Source organism: Cajanus cajan, chromosome 2 (genome assembly GCF_000230855.2).
Source record: "Cajanus cajan strain Asha chromosome 2, NIPB_CcT2T_4, whole genome shotgun sequence".
NCBI classification, from domain to species: Eukaryota; Viridiplantae; Streptophyta; class Magnoliopsida; order Fabales; family Fabaceae; genus Cajanus; species Cajanus cajan.
This window is the reverse complement of record NC_138518.1, coordinates 74,237,171-74,255,803: the sequence shown is the minus strand read 5'-3', so window position 1 is coordinate 74,255,803 and position 18,633 is coordinate 74,237,171. Positions and strand designations below refer to the sequence as shown.

The following is an 18,633-nucleotide window of genomic DNA, read 5'->3' as shown; positions in this document are numbered from 1 at the left end:
CACTGATTGGTATAAATGAAAATTTAAAAGGTGTTGAGTGACGCTTCAGCATAGACAGCAACATGCATTTCAAATTATAAATTACATCGGAATCATTTGAATAACATTTAGCTCCGCATACATTGGCAACCTTATTCAGCATAAATGCAACTGGTATGCTTATAGCATTCCAGCAATAAACTCTTCTAATCAAATTCTGAAAATGCACCTCATGAATGCTGCTTTCCCGTGTTTCAAGCACAATTTCTATTCACTCACCTGGGAAGTATTTGATACATCAGCACTTTTATATGAATATAAAACACAGTATTATTTTGGCTATATATGTTTGAAACATCAACCTCATGTAAATGCAGGATGCTTTGGAAAAGTTGGAACTGTCTTCACATCCCCTATAATCTTCATTACAGTTCAACATAAATTTGTTTGTTTCTAACATAACATGGAGATCTTGAATCAGGAACATCTAATGCTGGGGTATCTAATCTAGTAGAGAGAAAAAAGGTTGCATATGAAATACCTCCAGAGAGTCTGCAAGTTCGGAGTTTCCATTCACCAAATCAATGCACTCGAGATGACACGGTTGGTCGTGTGGCTAAAGAATAGTGGAAAACATGAAATAAAATATGTTAAGAACAAAATAAGCAATTAGACTGAACTAGAACAAACAGCGGGAGGGTAGAGGGGCCATTAAAGTTACAGGTGGTTTGGCTTATCAATGGAACCCAAATATATTGGCTACTTAAGAATGGGGATCAAATAGTTCCATTCAAAGTTTAGAACCAAATCTTGTTCAGGCCATGAAAATTAGCTTCCTTTAGATACATGGCCTCTTTGTAGAATTTTTTACATAATAATAATATTAAAAATTAATTCAGAACCTTACAAAAATTGTGGATGGAATAAAAAAAACGGAGATACGTATACCTCAATAGACCTTTACCAATAATCATTCATATTAAAAACAGCTCTAGTTTCAAGCCAAGCCCTAGTAGTCCTAACGCAATGGAAATTCAATGTGTAAATCTTACCTCTTCTCCACAAAATTGATCACAAAATCTAAGGTCATCAAACTTTTTTTTTTTTTTTTTTTTAATAAGCCTAAGGTCATCAAACTTAAACTTACTTTTTTTCCAAAGATTCAGAACAGAGGATCATAGAATAACCTGCGTCACATATACAAGGATATGGTATCTTGGGACTTCAAATTGAAGTTGACCAAGACGAATCACTGTCTTGGCCCAACAAACGAAGGTGCTAGACAGAAAACCTGTATCAGACCTAAAAGCTAAGCAAACTTTACTGGCAGGTGACATTTTGCATGGTCTAAACACCAAGTAGAAACAAATCAAATCATCCTCATCTTGTCAACTGTAGCAATACTTCAAATCTAATTATTACATATTTGGGCCAGCAAGATGATTCAAGATTCTTAAATTGAAGCACGAACACCATTACTAGGTAGCTCCCTTGGATCCCCAGTCTAAGACAATGACTACTTTCAATAACTAATGATTTTACATTGACTCATCAGCTCAAAAAGACTGGTATGACAATATGATAACCAAGGACTAATCTATACTCGTGGGATGAGATTTCTGCTGGCCAAACATCATTTTAACATTAACGATAATCAAACCTGATATGGCAGTAACAATGTTTACTTGATGCATTCTCACCCGGACCCTGTGTGGTTTATGCTGAATTATTTATCAGAAGTAGCAGCATCATGGAGCGTCAAATTTCCAGACAATATTGATTGGAAAAAGAAGTCCTGCAAAAGTAAAAAGTATGAACTGATAATTGAGCAGCACACTTGCAGAGTTAGATTTACCATTTACCAGTGGAGCATGAAATATACATCAGTTTATCCCAACCAACTACACTGATGTAAAACTAGATAATACTCTTCATCTCAAGAATAACAGTACAAGTTAACCTGGGAAAGAGTCAAATTTGTGCTACCTACAAGTATAGCAGTGCTTCTTGATCATCATATCATAGATGTATTAAAAAAACGAAAATGAAGCCATAAAAATGTTGACAAAAATCAAAGACAATTTGAAGCAGGAAATATATGATTATTCCAACTATTTTACATTATATCTGATTATTCCAACAATGGCACACATGTTAATTATATAAAATTAAAAATTTTGTTGGTGGCAGGATATTGTAGTTTTTCTCCCTTCTTTCAAAAAGATCTCAAGAGTTAAAAGAAAACGAGAAGTTCCAAATGATGAGGCACAAATCTTGATAATTAAGTGACAACATCCTCGACATAATCCATATAACATATCAGCATGTAAACATGTAAGTTTAAAATAGATGCCATGGCACCAAGAACTACCTTTGATAACACATAAGAGACTATTATTTCAGTGATCTTTCAGTCATAATGTTTGCTTCAGTATCAGAATAACTTATACTTTCGATAACCTGGTGAATAACAAGAAAGCGCAACTAACCATCATAAAGGCAAATCATGAGGTCACGAGGAAGGATATGCTGAAATACTTTACATGAAAACAATTGATAAATTTGAAGCTTTCAGATTTTATATCTTTATTCTAAGAAATTCCATCTATTGATGCTTACTAACATGATGTGGGCATTAAAAGTGTAAATGTACCATTTCTTTTATAGACAAATATAACCAGGTCAAAATAAATTTGCAATTTATAATATCGACAAACAATTTAAAAGTTTTCAAACAAATTCTGTTTGCCACTTTTTGTATGGCACAAGGATAAATATCATCAAGTAACATATCGGAGTAACAGGGCTACTTCACACATTAATGTTACATGAAAACATGAATACACAATATTGCTGTGTGCCAAATTGACATCTATGTACAGCACAGGAGCGAGGCCTGGGAAGTCTGTTTTATACCGCACAATCATTTGCAGTCACCTCTGGAAAGAAGCAACACTAAATGGCCACAATAAAGGAGCTACGCAATCTGTCAACTTTCTAGCACATTTGCAGTCTCCATGAATAGATAATTTAAATATTCTTGACCAAACGCTTCAGGAAAAGATGCACGGAATCTTCTTTAAAGCTTCACAGCTGAAAATACAACAAAATATAAATGGATAAGGATCAGTATTACATGATAAATCTCAAAGCATTTCAAGAAATAAGATAGAGAATTACAGTATTTGGCATTCATTTAGCAGAAGACATGCGCTGAAGAGATGACATCCAGCTACTTGAAGGTCCAATTTTATTGCCTTGCCCATGTCCAGGGTTGGAAGCTTCAGGAGACAACGATGGCTTCAAGGAGTTCCTTTTTGAAGTACTAGTAGGAGAATATGAAGTAGAGGGAATATTTGCTTCTCCAAAAATCTGCAAAAATAATTGAATAATGCTTGCCTAACCCTCCGTTTTAGACAAAATAGCGTGCAATCACAGAATTGTGACTTCAGTGCTTCATCACAGCCACAGCAAGAAAAGTGAAATTTTTTAAAATGACTTACATTTTTGTCAAGTGGGTTCTCATGACTAAAATTTTTCACTGCTGGTGACTTAAACTGAATTTTAACACCAGAACTAGCAGCATCGCCCACTCTAATACGCTCTTTAACATGCCCTGAATATACATTAAGACCTACCAATCAGGTAATAATAACAATAATAAAACATTCATTGAAGTAGAAACCTAAATGCTCATTCATCCGTAATCCTAGACTAGCTAAATTAAAGTTAACAAAGACATATAAAGGATTCAACCAACCTTGATGATTATCAATATCCATTGGAATTGCTCGACTGTTACTTGCTCCTGGAACTGGCTGTGATATAACATAATTTGATATTGTTGTCAGGAGCACAGAAAGATTCAAGATGCATAACAATCAGTAACCCTCTTCCTCTGCCTCAAAATATATGAAAAAAATGGCCCAAGAATCAAATATACTTACAGATAATGGAGGGAGCACTACATTCTTTTGAGATTGCTGGTACTTTAAAATGGTCCAATCAAAGACATAATCGAATTCATAACCTGACATACATCAAGAAAGGAAAAACCATAAAGTAACCTACTAACGTCATTTAGTTATGATTATGACCTAGTGTTATTATAAATAAGGGTTAGTGTTTTATGTTTAGTATCATAAAGTAACCATGTCAAATCAAGGCAATGTCAATATCAGTGTGTTTAGGCTTTTTTATCTCCTTTTTCTCCCTCTATACGTAAAGCCCTATAATTTCAACAAATTCCTTGCATTTTTATATAAAGAAAATATTCCCTTCCCCTCCTTCTCCTAGTAAAGTACATTGTTGAATCCTAACTTATAATTGTAACAATGTCCAAGACCAATGATAATTTTCCAAAAGCAATATTAACACAATTGTGCAATGGATTTGACTTTATATTATTCAAAATATTAAAAGAAAATTCACCTTCTCGAGCAAATAAGTCCCGAAATAGGCGCTTTAAGAATCCATAATCAGGTCGCTGATCAAATGTCAAAGAGTGGCAGTAATGGAAGTACGAAGCAAACTCCACAGGATGAGATTTGCATAATACCTTCACAAAATAACAAACAAATTAGTATAACATTATTTTCTTTTCCATACTTTTGGGATGGGGGACGCATCATGTTCACAAGACAAATATAAGTCCAAACACTTACCTCAATAGGAGTTGATAATTTCTTCTGACATATTTTATCATACTTTTGTTTCTTAGTAGCAGCCTTCAGACCTTGCCAAGGAAGGCTGGACACAAATATAGACATTAAAGGTGAGATTGTTTCATTATATCATGTAAGAACAAATTAAAGGTTACAGAAAATATACTATAAGAAAAGGAGGCTGGGCAGAATATCCTTACCTTCCCCTGAGGAAGTACAGAAGTACATATCCTAGTGATTCCAAATCATCCCGCCGACTTTGCTCTGAAAATAAAAAATATTGCAAATTAAAAACATATGTAATTCATTTAGGCCGAATGGGTTAATAACTTTTTCTAAGTTATTACTTACCAATCCCAAGATGAGTATTGCAACTTGCATATCGGGCAGTACCCGTTAGGTTTTTGTTCTCCCTGTGTGTCACTATTGTTAGTATTATTCCAGGGTATTTCCAGTGGATCAGAAGGACAACGATACAGAGAAAGTAAAGGAATTTTCTGAACAAAAGAATTATAGAATATATTTATGAAAACTGATTAAGAAGTAGGTTGGAATATGAAAATAATTCAAAAATAGATGAGGGGAAGTTAAAAGATATAATTATATAAATGTTAAAATAATAAATAAAAAATAGAATGAACTTAGGTACAGGTATGGGATACGCAATTTTTAAAAAATTTAGGGTAAGGCTACCGGTACATTAATATAATTTAGAAAAATGAGTATATAATTATATAAACAAGTAAAGTGTATTTAAAAAAATACATAAATGAGAATAATTTGTAATGTAAAAGATTAAAATTTTCAATATAATACAAAAATATGTAAATGTTCAACAATAAAAATTATAACCCCTCGGCATGACTATGATATCACATTTTACTTGTGAGATATCACACTTTAACGATTTTAATCTCATCATTTCCTTGTCCATCATTAGTGAAAAAAATTGCTTCTAGCTCCAGTTCATCAAGAGAAATAATAACAACTTCAAGAATGTCAGCACCTTCAAATGGATCCCATTCATCTCCACCAACATCTCACTTTAATTGGTAGTACTTCCCTGAACGAGTTAGGAAATTGAGTCTCGTATGATGTACATGTTGGTCAGTCGTCAATCCTCATACTATATAGGTTCTATGAGTTGTCGTCATCGGTGTGTCATGTTGTGTGACTCGTGAATGAGAATTGAGATTTGAGAGCAAATAAGATTAATGGAAAACCTAATTTTTAATTTTTTTTTTTGTTGAAAGATATAGTTTTCATTTATCAAAATTAGATATGGGCCCAATACTTACCCAAAATACAACTATTTGTACCTAAATTAAGTATCGACCTTTTATCGAAAAATATTTTGGGAAAATATTTTGAATACGTACCCACAAGTACCTAGTATTGGTACATACCCATTACATTTACGACATGAATCTCGAATTACCCATGCATCATAGTGAACTAATAGGGAATCCTAAAGAAGTACCTGTAAGGAATGTGGCGATTGGTAGTGGAGTCCCGATAACGCTTCGCAAGCCCAAAATCAATTATGTAAACCTGTCAGGAACAGCACAATTACATAGATGAAACATAATAAATACCAACAAATAGTTCAAGGGCAAGTTTGACGAACTATAAAGGGAAAGGACAATAACAAGATTACCTGGTTGGCCTTCCGCCCAAGTCCCATGAGAAAGTTATCAGGTTTAATATCCCTATGTAAAAATCCTTTAGAGTGCGCATATTCTATTCTAGTGATCTGCCAATAGAAAGAAAAAAAAACAGGGTTAATACTTGATATCAAATTTACAGTTGAAGTCAAAGATATGAGAAGAATTCAGGAAGTAACATTCATGAAAGAATTTCTATTCTACATAGAAGTATACAGCAAGACTAACAGAAAAATGAAGAAAGTTTGACAGAAAGGGTCACAGGAGGCAGGGAGTTCAGTTCAGCTCAACAGATAGAAAATCCATGTAGCAAATCAATTTGCAGGCAACGTATGATATAAACATCCACTTTGGTGATCATGCGTTAGACATTCACTTTGGTGAACATGTGTATGCTCCAATTTACAGTCAAAATATTTCACGCCAGCTTACCATTTGATCAGCCAACATTAACACTGTCTTCAATGAAAACTTCCTTCCACAATACACAAAAAGATCCTCAAGACTCGGCCCAAGCAAGTCAAGAACAAGCACATTATCCTCTCCATCTACGCCAGACCATTTTATGTTTGGAATACCACCTACATGCAAAAGATTGACAATATCCAAAATATTAATCAAAATTCACCAGCATCCCTATAACAACAAAAAGGAAAAAAAAATCAAGATAGCAAAATGCGTACTTCCTCCTTGAAGAATATTATAGAGCTTTGCCTCATAAAGCAGTTGCGGATGCTTTGTTTTACTATTCTCCTGCAACACAAGAGAGACAGTTTGTAAGTATCGTAAAACGGTAAAGTTCAATTTCAGTGATTCATAAACCTAATTGGTAACTTGCGTCAATGAAAACAACTCATGCCAATTCATGCACAGTAATCAGATACGTAAATTCTTATATGCAACTTCAATCAGATACAACCACAGAGCGTTTGCGAAATAGTAATAAGAAAATCCCTAGCAAAAGCAGTAGGCAGAGCCTTACGATTTTGACGGCGACGATCTCGAAGGTGTCGATATGCGTCGCTGCAGCAAAAAGAGAAATGAAAACGAACGATCAGAAGAGAGAAAGCTATAATTAAAGGTTACAGTGAAATCAAAGAAAGAGAGAGATGAGTCACCGAGGTAGATTTCGCCGAAGGATCCACTTCCGATCTTGCGGCCGAGCTTGTACTTGCCACCAACGATGCGTTCCATGTTTAGAAGGTTCTAGAAGCGAGTCAGAGTAGGATTAGCGCAGCATCAAAGCAGAGCGAGAGTAGTAGCTGGTTCGGAAGAGAAATGAAGGCCACACAGGAGAGAGAGAAAAGGAGGGTGAAGGGTATTATAGACAAACACAATGGAGGAGGCGGGGGTCTTTGTGTCTTTTTCCATAGAGTTGTTACATGTTAGTGTGTTCACGAGCAACTGCTTAGGGTGTTGCCTTTCTTTTAATTCGACTTGATTTTTTTTTTATTATTTAAAAATAATAATTGAGTTGCATGTTAAGACCATTCTCAAGATTTTATAAGTATTTATAAAATTAATATATTAAATACAAATTTCTATTTTGTGTTAAAGCAATTTTTTTTCAAGAATTACATAAGATTTTACCTACAAATCAATTCTTATCGACATCTTGTATCTAATGACATATGTCTTAAATGTTTATGCTCAGTGAAGACTTTGTTACATACCTTAAGGGACTCTCCTCATTCGAAGTAAGTATGACTACAAATGGGTCAAAGGTTTGCTTAGGTATTTGTCATGAAAGATATTGACACTTTATTTTTAGTTATCATTCAATATCATAATGACATGAGATTGAGTATGGTGCTTTGGTAGATATGGAGATTGCGTAACAATATGATTTTCCAAGAAAAGGGATGAAGTATTTTGTATGTATTGCATCAAATTAAGACAACTACTATGAATAATCTCATTTGAAATAGAGGAGGAGTTAGGGGTAGAATGTGTGTTGCTCTTTTCCTAAAAATACCTATAACTAAAGTTAAATGTAAATAATAGTTGGTTGAGTGACAAAAGAGTAATGGAATTTGGCGGTGTTGTGATGGATGTAGTGGAAGGTTGGAATAGTAGTTTTGCAAACTCAAATAAAATGAGTAATGGTGATCGACTTTATACATGTTGGCAATAATGAAAAGTTTGGAATTGTGTTGACACTTATGTTGGCAACACATAATTTGTAAATTAGATTGTGTTGGGACGGTGTCAGTGATTTAAGGGTCAGATCATGGGAGATATTTTCACAAGCATTGAGATATTATCAACAACATTAAGAAGATGGTGGTTTGGGACGAGAGGATTGTTTTTGTAAGTATCTCTTGGGATATAAATAAAATAACTCATATTCTTGCAAGTTGGAACTAGAAATTCAACTATTTATAATATATGGAGGAGTCTTCCAATTTTTAGTTCTCAATTGATGAGAGAAAATATTATTTTTCTGTTGTAGTTCTTTTCGTTTGTCTTATTTATTTTTCTCAATATGAACGTTTTCTTTAACTAAAAAGTTTTTAAGAATTTTTTAACTCTTTGATTAATTTAATTTTTATTTATTATAATTATTTATGAATCAAAATTTAATATTTTAAAAGTAAAATATCAATAAAAATAATATTATATACAATATAATTATTTATCACATATTTAAAATATTTGTTTATATAAAATTTAAATATAATATATATATATATTTAAATATAATATTTATTTATATATATATTATTATAAATTTTTATTATATATAATAAATATTTATCATGAACATTATTACAGTTACATATACTAAAATAAAATACTAGTTTAACAAAAAATTAAACACCCATCTTTTTAAGAGATGAGTGAATTCCTAAACCACTAAATCAGTGTTATTTGCGTCATATGTGATGTAAAGCACCACTCAACTTCACTTTGTTGTTGTTGTTTCTTTTTAATGTTAGTTTGAATATATACGAATCATATAGTTGACTTAATAGCAAAAGTTGATGATGGAATATATAACGCTTTAGATTCGAATTATGATGTAATTATTATAATTTTAATGGATTAAAAAATTAAATATTTTATGTTATAATAAATGTAGGGAAGAAAAAATAATTAATTTTTAAAATTAAAAATTAATTTATACATCTAATTTTTAGGTAAGTTCTCCCGTATATATATTTATTTTCAAAAGATAAGATATACAAATTAATTTTAGTTGATAGAAAAAATTATTTAAATATAAGGATTGTAGACTCATAAAGTAGTCTACATGATAAATAACAACTGGTATCATAGAGACTTGACTTTGAGTGTGGGTGGGAGAGATGGAGAAGATGATCGCGGTGGGTATGGTATGGGGCGCCACAAACGCTATCATGCGCCGGGGTGCGCTTCTCTGGGACGAGGCTCTGAAATCCTCCGCAAAGCCACATCCGCACGCATCTCTGGGTCAGAAACTGCGCATCTCCCTCGGGAACTGGCTCAAACTCCTCTCCATCTGGCAATACTCCATCCCCTTCCTTGTCAATCTCTCCGCCTCCGCCACTTTCTTCGCCATCCTCTCCGACGCCCCGCTCTCCCTCGCCGTCCCCGTCACCAACGCCACCACCTTCGCCGCCACCGCCGTCTTCGGCATCCTCCTCGGCGAACGCACTCACCTCCCCCGCGCTCTCTTCGGTACCGCCCTCATCGTCCTCGGTCTCTGCTTCTGTATCAACTCTTAGCCCTACTTCTTCCACCTTTTTTTTTTTTTTTTTTAACTCTATTCTCTACTTTGCAAATTCCTCTGTCGCATAAATTTATTATTCTTCCATACATCATAAGATAATTCACCATTATTCAGTACATCGTCAATATGAATGGAATCACCAAGACCGTGACAAATGTTACATGGAAAAGAAGAAGAAAAACACTTCAGCTGACGTCATGCCTTGTCTTCAAACCCTTACTATTAGGTGCAGTTGCATTTTCACGCATTCATACTGTCAATGCATTCGTAACCATTAGTTGAAGATTGGACAGTTTGGATCTGGCATACATGTTTTAAGTTTGATTTAATGAAATTAAATGTTAGTTGTCCAATCTTCATCCAATTGTTTCAAATTGCCGGGGAATGCGCGAAAAACGAACTGCATCAGATGTTTAGAATTGTGGTTTGAAGCATTCTGGGGGAATCTGTCCGTTGAATCTTTTGGTATCTGTGCAGTAGTTATAGATCATGTAATTCTTTCTGATCCAATTCAGCTGCCTCATCTCGGAGTGACTCAGCTGCTTGTATCGCCGGGAAGTCCACCAATTTGCAGGGACATTGGAGGCACATTGATTGATGCTCTTTGCTCCACCCCACTTGCAAGCCCTTGCTCTGAAATGGTGGAATCTGGCCATGAATGGTGCGCCATGCCAGTCTGTCTTAACAAGCCCGCCTCTCGTTGCCCACTCGTCTGCGTTCCATAGGCTCGTGTAAACCCTCATTCCTTGCTTGTTTGGGTATGCAATGCCATCTTTTTCGTAGTTTCGGAAAACCCGAATTGGCACACTATCAACATACCACCTGAGGTACCAGTCATAGGCGTAGTTAATGAATCATAAACAATTTGAGAAGAATGATTGACTGTGTTCTGGTAGAGTTTGTCAACTTACACAATTTGTGTGGGATTCCAGTGAATGGTGTAGTTATGAAAATCAGCAGTGGGGTCAAACCAGAGGTAAAATTGTTGCTCCTTGCTTCCTTTTCCTTGTGTGTATATGTTAGTATGGACAGTATATGGTTGTCCTGTACTGTTGCCCAGAAATTCAAAATCTATCTCATCATGCTGGTTTCCTGTAGAGGATAACTGTATGGATTTTGAGTGAGAAACGTTAGCTCTTCATTTAGTAATGGGTGTTTGATAAATTTGGTTGTTCATAAGTACATATTTTGTGTTTAGATCCGGTGAACTTACATAGTAGGCTGTAACTGTTCCGGCGGAATTACCAGGTACCAGCTTGATTAGCATTTCAATGCTTCCAAATAAGAATGACCGCTTTGATTGAGCAGCTGATCCTGAAATCCAAAGCCAACACCACAGTGTTCCACTTTAGCTAGTAACATATGAATGCATTTTAAAATATTTAGTTTACTGCAGTTTGCATAATGTTTAGCTTGATTACAAATGACTGAAGTGCTACATGAACATATTAATGTGACGCTCCGATATTTAGGCTTAAATATCATTGGATTAGATCACGTTGTCAATGTCATTATTTTCTACCAATGTCCAATAGCAGCATATTGAAAATACAATGAACTTGTTACTTTTTTAACTATTTCCTATCTCTTATATAAAATTTCTCTCTCCAAAAGACGAGTTTATTAAAATATAAATTGAGGCATGATAAACTAAGCATAAATGTTTCACCTGAGGTTTTATCCAACACAAGATGAAGGTCTTCACCAAAAATTGACGCATGTTGAACACCCCAAGTGAGGTACATGCTCTTGGAAAAGTTGGCATCCACTTGGATGATGTTGGGTACGAGTGCAAAGATTAACAAAGCCAAAAACATTTTTTCAAATTTGGACATAGTAAATCCTGTGTATAACCTAGTGTCTGTGATTGCCGTTCTATGAAGTTGGGAGCTTGAGCGATATATCATTGGTTGGTGATGTCTTTATATAAGTTCCAACGATCAACATGACATCCAAAGATGAACTCTGCGTGATTGTTGTACATTTAATTGCGCTGAATATAAATGGACCTGTTCATATGCTTTGTCATTTCGATATTATTATTTTTAGGACGGGGAGCCAACAAAATTTATGTCAGGTTTCATAAATAAGTTGGCTCCTGATGGCGTACCAGTGTTTGAAATGTGGTATTTTCTTTTTAATTTTTTTAAATATTCCCTGCTACCACAGTTTTGTCTATAATTTTTATTGTTTCAGAATAAAATGTTAGACCAGGCCAAAATCAAAAATCAAAAATCAACATAATTAGAAATAGAGATGGAATTTTGTTGCGTCCGCGTAGGATTCATGGGAAGTTCAAGTTGGGGAGGCGCTGCTGCGGGCTAAGCCTGAATGTCTGACAGCCTGAGCTAGCAGGAGCGCAGGGGAAATATAATTTCGTGCTCAAGACTACTACTGTACATTGTGACTAAAGGTGATCTAATCCATGATTTTTTTTATACGTTACCTCAAGGTGTCTAGAACTTTCTCAATTTATACAACTGCTGCTAGAACTTTCTCAGTTTAAAGGTACATAAGTTTGGTCGAGAGAACAAAGGATGCGTGATTGGCAAAGTAATTTGGCGCTTAATCTAGACAATATGGGGAGAGGTTATATTTTCTTTCAAAATTGGGAAGGGAGTAAGCAGATTTAGTGAAATTAAGAGCTTGGTCATGGCTAAAAATTAAAACTAAAGCTTAAGATTTCCAACATCCGTTTCATTGCTGGTTCAGCAACCAGGCATAGGCTTTGGCTAGAAGGCAGCTAGCAGCAAGGATAGGGAATATCATAATAACATGCGTTTTTGTAAAAGCATGTGAGGTTGGTTGATGGGGCATTTGCTAGTTGGAAGACATGAGGACTCATATATGTGATTTATATTTTATGGGATATTATTATTGGACATCTTGATAAGGAATAGTAACACATTTGGATTGTAGATATTGGATTTAGTCGGATCGATGAATCATTATCAGGTTGATTTGGGTTGTTATGTCGATCATATAGTTTTGCAATTTCTGATGCCTAATTAGAGAACTGCTTACTTACCTAACAACAAAAGAATTGACGGTGCGACGTACATGTATATGATGTATTCATTAAGTTATATTTTGAACATCGATTAATTGACAATAAAAGCGAAAATATCTTTAAAATGGATAACTAATCACTGTTTACATTATACAAATAATATATCTGTTAAAAGTCTTCCACATACTAAGTAAAATTTGTTAACACTTCCTTGATGAAATGAGATTAACCAAGTAGACACATCAAATCTTGACTTTTGTGAATGTAAAAGATTCAAGTGAGAAGAAAATGTTCACTTATTTGATGTCTCTTAAACTTTTGAAGGGAATTACTCATGTATTTGATGAGAAATACTCCTTGATAATGAACAAAAAATTGAAATTATATTCTAACAATGTAACTTTCACAGTAAATTAGTGATTTTTACAATATACAAAGAGGTAGAAGAGAAGAGAAATATGTGAAAAGATGAATATTTTATTTATTTAGTTTAATTTCATTATTTAAGCATTAAAACTTGATATCTTAATAATTATTTTATTTCTTATTATTTGTTTATTTATTTTTCGTATGGATGCATCTTAAAATAAAAACACACCAAAAAGAAACAAGTCAAATTTTTATCATCCCCTTTTATTGTTCAAAATGAATTACTTTTTTGTTGGAAGAAAAGAAAGACGTGTCTATGTTTTATGAACAATGATAAATATACGGACAGTTTGTGAGAGATGAAAGGAAAAGAAAAGGAGAAATGTAAATGTGACAAGTGATAAAATATAAAAAAGAGAGAAAAACATAAATAGAAAAGAACAATTATTTTTCTTTTATAGTAAATAGACTAATTTCCTCACATCAAGATTTTATGATCATTTGAAAACTAAAGCAAGAGTGGGAGAAGGAATAATAGGCCTTTTATACCCCCTACCAGTATATTTTGATAGAAATTCCTTTCGTACCTTTTTTATATTCCTATTTTGATTTGAAATTTAACTAGTATAGATTGAAAGGTAATTACTTAAGTGAGGTAAGTCATAACTTCCACACAGAAATCATATTTTTTATATATGACTTATTAATACTGAAAAGCAGGTTGAATGCAAGCATAAGAACCAAGGATGCCCACGTAGTAGATATAAAATATAGTTTTTGTTATTTATTTATTTATTTTAAATGAGACAAGTCATATTTATAGAGTGTAAGTGTGTAACTTTGGAGGTTTTTCTTTTCTTACAAATTTCATTCTTATTTTTCATCATCTATATTTTAACTATATAATTTAAAATAATTAAAAAAAATGATCTTCCTATTTTCCCCTAATTTCTCCTCTTATTTTCACCCATTAAAACACACAAAATAAGAAGCAGTTATATCAATTCGAAATTCATAAAAGAAGCACAAATACCTTTTATATATTTCTCCTTCACTTGATCGAATTAACAAATTAAATGACAAATTTGAAGATTAATATGAAATTCCCTCTATTGGATGTGCACCCACATTCCCTTGCCAGGCAAGCCACGATGAACAACAAAGAGCAAGTAGTAGCCAGGAGGAGCAATCTCACCGGATGGAGGTGCTTCCGACCTAACCTTATAAGACCCTTCAGTTTCCACGATTAACTCATCAACCTTAAGAAACAAAAGCCTTTGTCCCATAGAGAATCCATGAGTGGTAAATGGAGGAGAAAACATGGAGACCTTAATGTCACTCTTGGCCAACTGAGCTCCATCTTGGACCAAAAACCTCGTCTCAAAGAAACCACCGTACACCAACTCTTTCTCCGAAGCCTCCTCGTTGATCTGTGGCCTGTACTGGTCAAAATTGGCATCCAAATAAGGAGGAGAGAAAGCCTCGACTCTAGTCTCGGTTGGGAACTTAACTTTGTCCTTGTACGTGTTGTGAGTGTTGCTACCAGAAACCCAAACCTTGCCACTAGGAAGCACGGTGGAAGTGGAGTGGTACATTCTCGCGATTTGGCTTGCTTTAAGGACCGTGAACCTAGTCCCTTTAGGGTTGTTGGGTTTGTACAAGACGGGTGTGTAGTTAGGCTTGTCGGCATCCCACCATGCAGAGGTACCCATGGTTGCACCATTGATGAATAGGAGTTGTCCATTGGGAAGGGTCAAAAGGTCTCCCATTGTTCTCATTGAAGGCATTAACTCATACTCCCACTTAGGAAAAGTCTCTGTGATCACCAACCTGCAAAATAAATCACATGTTCAAAAGTTAGAACTATATGTAATTAAAATCACATGCATGTAATTAATGTCAAAAAAATTTATAAAACTATAGAGTAAAAGAATCAAAAAATAATTATATGATATTTAAATCAAGAAGTTGAGTGATGATAAAAAATAGGAACAAGTTGTTGGTGTTTGAGAGGGGAATAGCATACATACCTATTGCAATCTTGAAGAGCTGGGAGGAAGATTTTGACCGTATCAGCGAGATGGAATGCCTCAGGGGTGTTGCCGCCGCAAACAATGACCTCGGCCTTCATATTGAGGTCGTTTAGGTCGATGGGGAGGAGGGCTGACATACCGGAGGCAGGGTAGTTTCGGGAGCCACCGGGCAAGACTGGGAAGGTGCGCACGATTTTGTGGCTAGTAGGGTTTAGGAGCAACGAGCGATTGTTGGCAAAGATGAAGAGGTTTCCATCTGTGGAAAGATGCACGAAAGGGTACAAATTGTTCTCATCCAGGTCCGATGTTTCGTACAAGAATGGGAAGAAGTAGGGTTTTTGGCTCTGTTGCCCTTCCTTTGGAACAAATTCGTAGCTAAACGATTTTCGCCCTCCTATCAAAAAGAACTCCCCGTTCGGAAGGATTTGTTGAGTCGCATACCTATTCATAAGTTCAAAACTTACATAAATTTTATGAAATTTATGGTGCTATTAATAAGGGTAGTGTGTGATGTAGGTACCATCTCTCCGCTGCCAATACATCATTGTGTTCCCTCCATTGACAATCTTGGCAATTAGGGTCTAGGAATCTAATTGTTCTCGCTCCTGTATCAAAACCACCTGTACCCACAAAGGTACCATCAGGTGCAACCCCTCCACTAGAGCACCATGGATCTCCACCATTTACCTGTTAGCTCCCACGTATATCAATTAATTAATTAATGCTTTTATTATTATATTTTGGAAAATAATGCTTGTATAATAATTTGTATGATATCATTTTTTCATCTCCCTTTGTCACATCATTTATGCAAAATGAAGAGATAAACAGTAAAATATAATGTTGTAGCTAGCGTTACATTCTCTATCTTCACAAAGGCAAAAATTTACCTGGAGTGGTCTAACTTGGTTTGTCTCAATGTCGTATTCCACTGCATGAGCATAACAATCGAATTTGTCTTGTTGAGTCACCATATCTCTATAAGGAGCACAGGGTGCCCCCTTGGGTAGCATGATTCTGGAGACACGGTATATTTTGGCATCAAACATGATGATCTTGTTGGTGGGTAACAAGTTAATGTGCATGGCTGAAACCCCCGCATTTTGAGAAATGAGATCCCAATGCCCTAGGGAACCTACTTGAAAATCACCTTTGGCTTCAACCCCATCTCCTCCAAGAGGTGTTAAGGGAAAGTCAAAGGGTGGAAGTAGGGGAACGGGTGGAAGTTGAGGAAGAGGTGGGAGTTGAGGAAGGGGTAGTGGCTCAGGAAAAGGTGGTGATTGATCTAAGGGTTCTTCAAACTGGGGAAAGGATGGGAGCCCAGGAAATAATAATGGGTTGGGATCTTCATTTTGATCTCTATATTTTTTGTGTTTGTTCTTCTTTTTGTGTTTGGCTTCAGCTACGACAAGGAGCAAGAGAGTGCAAATGAAAAGAAACTTGATGGAGTATGTCATATTGTATTGGTAGAGATTAATTGATGAAAATTTAGTGAAAAACGATTAGAGACCAAATACACCACCACACAAAACACAAGGCTTTGTTAAAGCCTGTGCGTGTGGCTTTCTGGTTCTCCTATTGTTATATGTTTTGGTTTAGCTTAATCGTGCATTGGATTTTATTAGCTTTGGGTTAAGTCAAGACATTTGCCATAATAAAGCAGAGGCAAATGATTTCACCCATGTTTACAGGAGGACGTATCTACGCTAAAAAAAACAATTGTTTTTTTTTTTTTTTTAGTTTTACTTCAGACAAAACTATCCAACTTAAATGTGATAAATGTCTAACCATTCAGTTTCATGGACAACTATTGCTTTCTAGAATAAGGGATGATATATTTATAGAATTTCTATTTCTATTAATATGTATAAATTAAATAATGTGTTAAACAAATATTAATTTTTTTTCCACCGTTAGACATATAAGAGAGCAACTTATTGTAGAGTAATATTTTATAACAACTATTACGTAATCAAGAAAAAAATATAAGATTTTTTTATAAAAAAAATACAATCAAATATTTTGTAGTTAAAATTTTTAATGAATTTATATCATAAGTATGTATTTTTTTTAAAAAAATTAATTAAAGTTATAAGAATCAATGAAAAAGATAAAAAAAAAATAAAAAAAATAGATAAAGTTAGGATAAAAAAAATAATATGATTTTTAATAGCTAATTTTTTTCTTCGCCAAATGAATATACCCCACTTCTGATGGAAGATAAACAACCACTAGGGAAGGAACATGTTGAATTTGTAGCAGACTTTTTGTTTGCACAACAAAATATTAATTGTTAAATTTAAAGTACTTGTATATGACTTATTTCAAAAACATTCTCACAAATTTATATTTATACAAAATGTTGTGTGCAATAACATATAAAATAAAACTTTTACTTTCATTACTTTCTTAATTAGGCATTCTTAATGTTCTACGTTTTTTTTATTCGAGGATATTTCGCATACTAATTTAGTAAATAACTAAAAAAAAATATTCTTATTTTATATCTTGACGAGGAATGTTAAAATTTCATAATTCGTATTCCTTTTATTTAAATTTTCTTAATTATTATTATTTTTTACCTGGATAAATTAATTACGTTTTATTAAACTTCAAATACTTAATTTAGAAGCAAAATATTTTACATATTTAATAATTTAAAAATATTTTAAATGTTTAATAATTTAAAATATAAATATTAATAATTTTTGTGTTAATACTCATTGAAAAGAAAATAGGAGAAAAATGAAGTAGAGGTGAGAGAGGAAGACAAAAGAGAAAGGAGAGAGAAGAAAAGAAAGGAATTGAGAAGGGGAAGAAGAGAAAAGGATGAGAGAAAGAAGCCAAAAGAGACAATAAATCTGGAAAAAAAAAATTAATGTAATTTTTATTTTTATATAAATAAAAGTAGAAGTGTCTAATTTGTTCCGAAGACTTAATTTTTCCTTCCCATATTAAGGCTAAAATTATAATTTTATTTTGATTTACTTTAATTTTAATTTTAAAAAATATTAAAAAAAATGTAGTATTGTTGTACCTGGCAATTTCGAGCAATGGTTTTGCATAATTAGAATTTTTCAAAGTGTCAATTGTTATAAATGATTTTAATTACTGAATCTTTCCCAAAAACAAAATCAACAATTTTAAATCAAGCACATTCAGTTAGATATCAATCCGCTTCTCAATTTTATTCTCCCCATAA

General features: G+C 33.9%; 4 protein-coding genes across 7 annotated transcripts; 1 reads left to right on the top strand and 3 right to left on the bottom strand.

Annotated features, from left to right (window-relative positions):
- Nucleotides 1-2,653: 2,653 nt before the first annotated feature.
- LOC109803405 (casein kinase 1-like protein 3) lies at nucleotides 2,654-7,674 on the bottom strand. Of its 4 annotated transcripts, none has more exons than XM_083069032.1 (15): nucleotides 7,426-7,674; nucleotides 7,290-7,330; nucleotides 6,991-7,060; nucleotides 6,740-6,888; nucleotides 6,301-6,396; nucleotides 6,124-6,194; nucleotides 4,995-5,056; nucleotides 4,844-4,907; nucleotides 4,644-4,728; nucleotides 4,411-4,537; nucleotides 3,927-4,009; nucleotides 3,740-3,797; nucleotides 3,483-3,613; nucleotides 3,160-3,378; nucleotides 2,654-3,072 (listed from the first exon to the last, which is right to left on the bottom strand). In XM_083069032.1, exons 1-14 carry the CDS (start codon nucleotides 7,499-7,501, stop codon nucleotides 3,172-3,174), a joined length of 1,320 nt encoding a protein of 439 aa, XP_082925158.1. In that variant the 5' UTR covers nucleotides 7,502-7,674; the 3' UTR covers nucleotides 2,654-3,072; nucleotides 3,160-3,171. The 4 variants fall into 4 exon arrangements, with proteins under 4 accessions (XP_082925158.1, XP_020220551.1, XP_082925159.1 ...); XM_020364962.3 differs by having other exon boundaries at nucleotides 3,483-3,595; nucleotides 7,426-7,671; XM_083069033.1 differs by having other exon boundaries at nucleotides 3,160-3,351; nucleotides 7,426-7,670.
- A 1,884-nt stretch (nucleotides 7,675-9,558) lies between these two features.
- On the top strand, nucleotides 9,559-11,183 carry LOC109804206 (uncharacterized). Its single transcript, XM_029272406.2, has one exon. It carries the CDS (start codon nucleotides 9,616-9,618, stop codon nucleotides 10,012-10,014), a length of 399 nt encoding a protein of 132 aa, XP_029128239.1. The 5' UTR covers nucleotides 9,559-9,615; the 3' UTR covers nucleotides 10,015-11,183.
- On the bottom strand, nucleotides 10,078-11,907 carry LOC109804207 (putative xyloglucan endotransglucosylase/hydrolase protein 26). The gene is made up of 4 exons (XM_020365999.3): nucleotides 11,689-11,907; nucleotides 11,233-11,333; nucleotides 10,931-11,124; nucleotides 10,078-10,841 (listed from the first exon to the last, which is right to left on the bottom strand). The coding sequence occupies exons 1-4, from the start codon at nucleotides 11,852-11,854 to the stop codon at nucleotides 10,433-10,435; spliced, it is 870 nt and encodes a 289-aa protein (XP_020221588.1). The 5' UTR covers nucleotides 11,855-11,907; the 3' UTR covers nucleotides 10,078-10,432.
- Nucleotides 11,908-14,431: 2,524 nt separating this feature from the next.
- LOC109804491 (aldehyde oxidase GLOX1) lies at nucleotides 14,432-17,078 on the bottom strand. Its single transcript, XM_020366327.3, has 4 exons — nucleotides 16,322-17,078; nucleotides 15,952-16,118; nucleotides 15,429-15,872; nucleotides 14,432-15,228 (listed from the first exon to the last, which is right to left on the bottom strand). Exons 1-4 carry the CDS (start codon nucleotides 16,886-16,888, stop codon nucleotides 14,508-14,510), a joined length of 1,899 nt encoding a protein of 632 aa, XP_020221916.1. The 5' UTR covers nucleotides 16,889-17,078; the 3' UTR covers nucleotides 14,432-14,507.
- Between the last annotated feature and the right edge of the window lie 1,555 nt (nucleotides 17,079-18,633).

Bases quoted from the DNA above. Each gene is read 5' to 3' on its own strand.
- LOC109804491 (XM_020366327.3), bottom strand. From the start codon at position 16,888: ATGACATACTCCATCAAGTTTCTTTTCATTTGCACTCTCTTGCTCCTT. The intron at 15,873-15,951 runs GTACCTACATCA...ACTTATGAATAG, and splicing joins GTATTGGCAGCGGAGAGATG to GTATGCGACTCAACAAATCC. The intron at 15,229-15,428 runs GTATGTATGCTA...TTTATTTTGCAG, and splicing joins GCTCTTCAAGATTGCAATAG to GTTGGTGATCACAGAGACTT.
- LOC109804206 (XM_029272406.2), top strand. From the start codon at position 9,616: ATGGAGAAGATGATCGCGGTGGGTATGGTATGGGGCGCCACAAACGCT.
- LOC109803405 (XM_083069032.1), bottom strand. From the start codon at position 7,501: ATGGAACGCATCGTTGGTGGCAAGTACAAGCTCGGCCGCAAGATCGGA. The intron at 7,331-7,425 runs GTGACTCATCTC...TTTTTGCTGCAG, and splicing joins CTTCGGCGAAATCTACCTCG to CGACGCATATCGACACCTTC. The intron at 4,538-4,643 runs GTAAGTGTTTGG...TATTTTGTGAAG, and splicing joins AATTATCAACTCCTATTGAG to GTATTATGCAAATCTCATCC.
- LOC109804207 (XM_020365999.3), bottom strand. From the start codon at position 11,854: ATGTCCAAATTTGAAAAAATGTTTTTGGCTTTGTTAATCTTTGCACTC. The intron at 11,125-11,232 runs GTAAGTTCACCG...AAATCCATACAG, and splicing joins GAACAGTTACAGCCTACTAT to TTATCCTCTACAGGAAACCA. The intron at 10,842-10,930 runs GTAAGTTGACAA...CTGGTACCTCAG, and splicing joins TGGAATCCCACACAAATTGT to GTGGTATGTTGATAGTGTGC.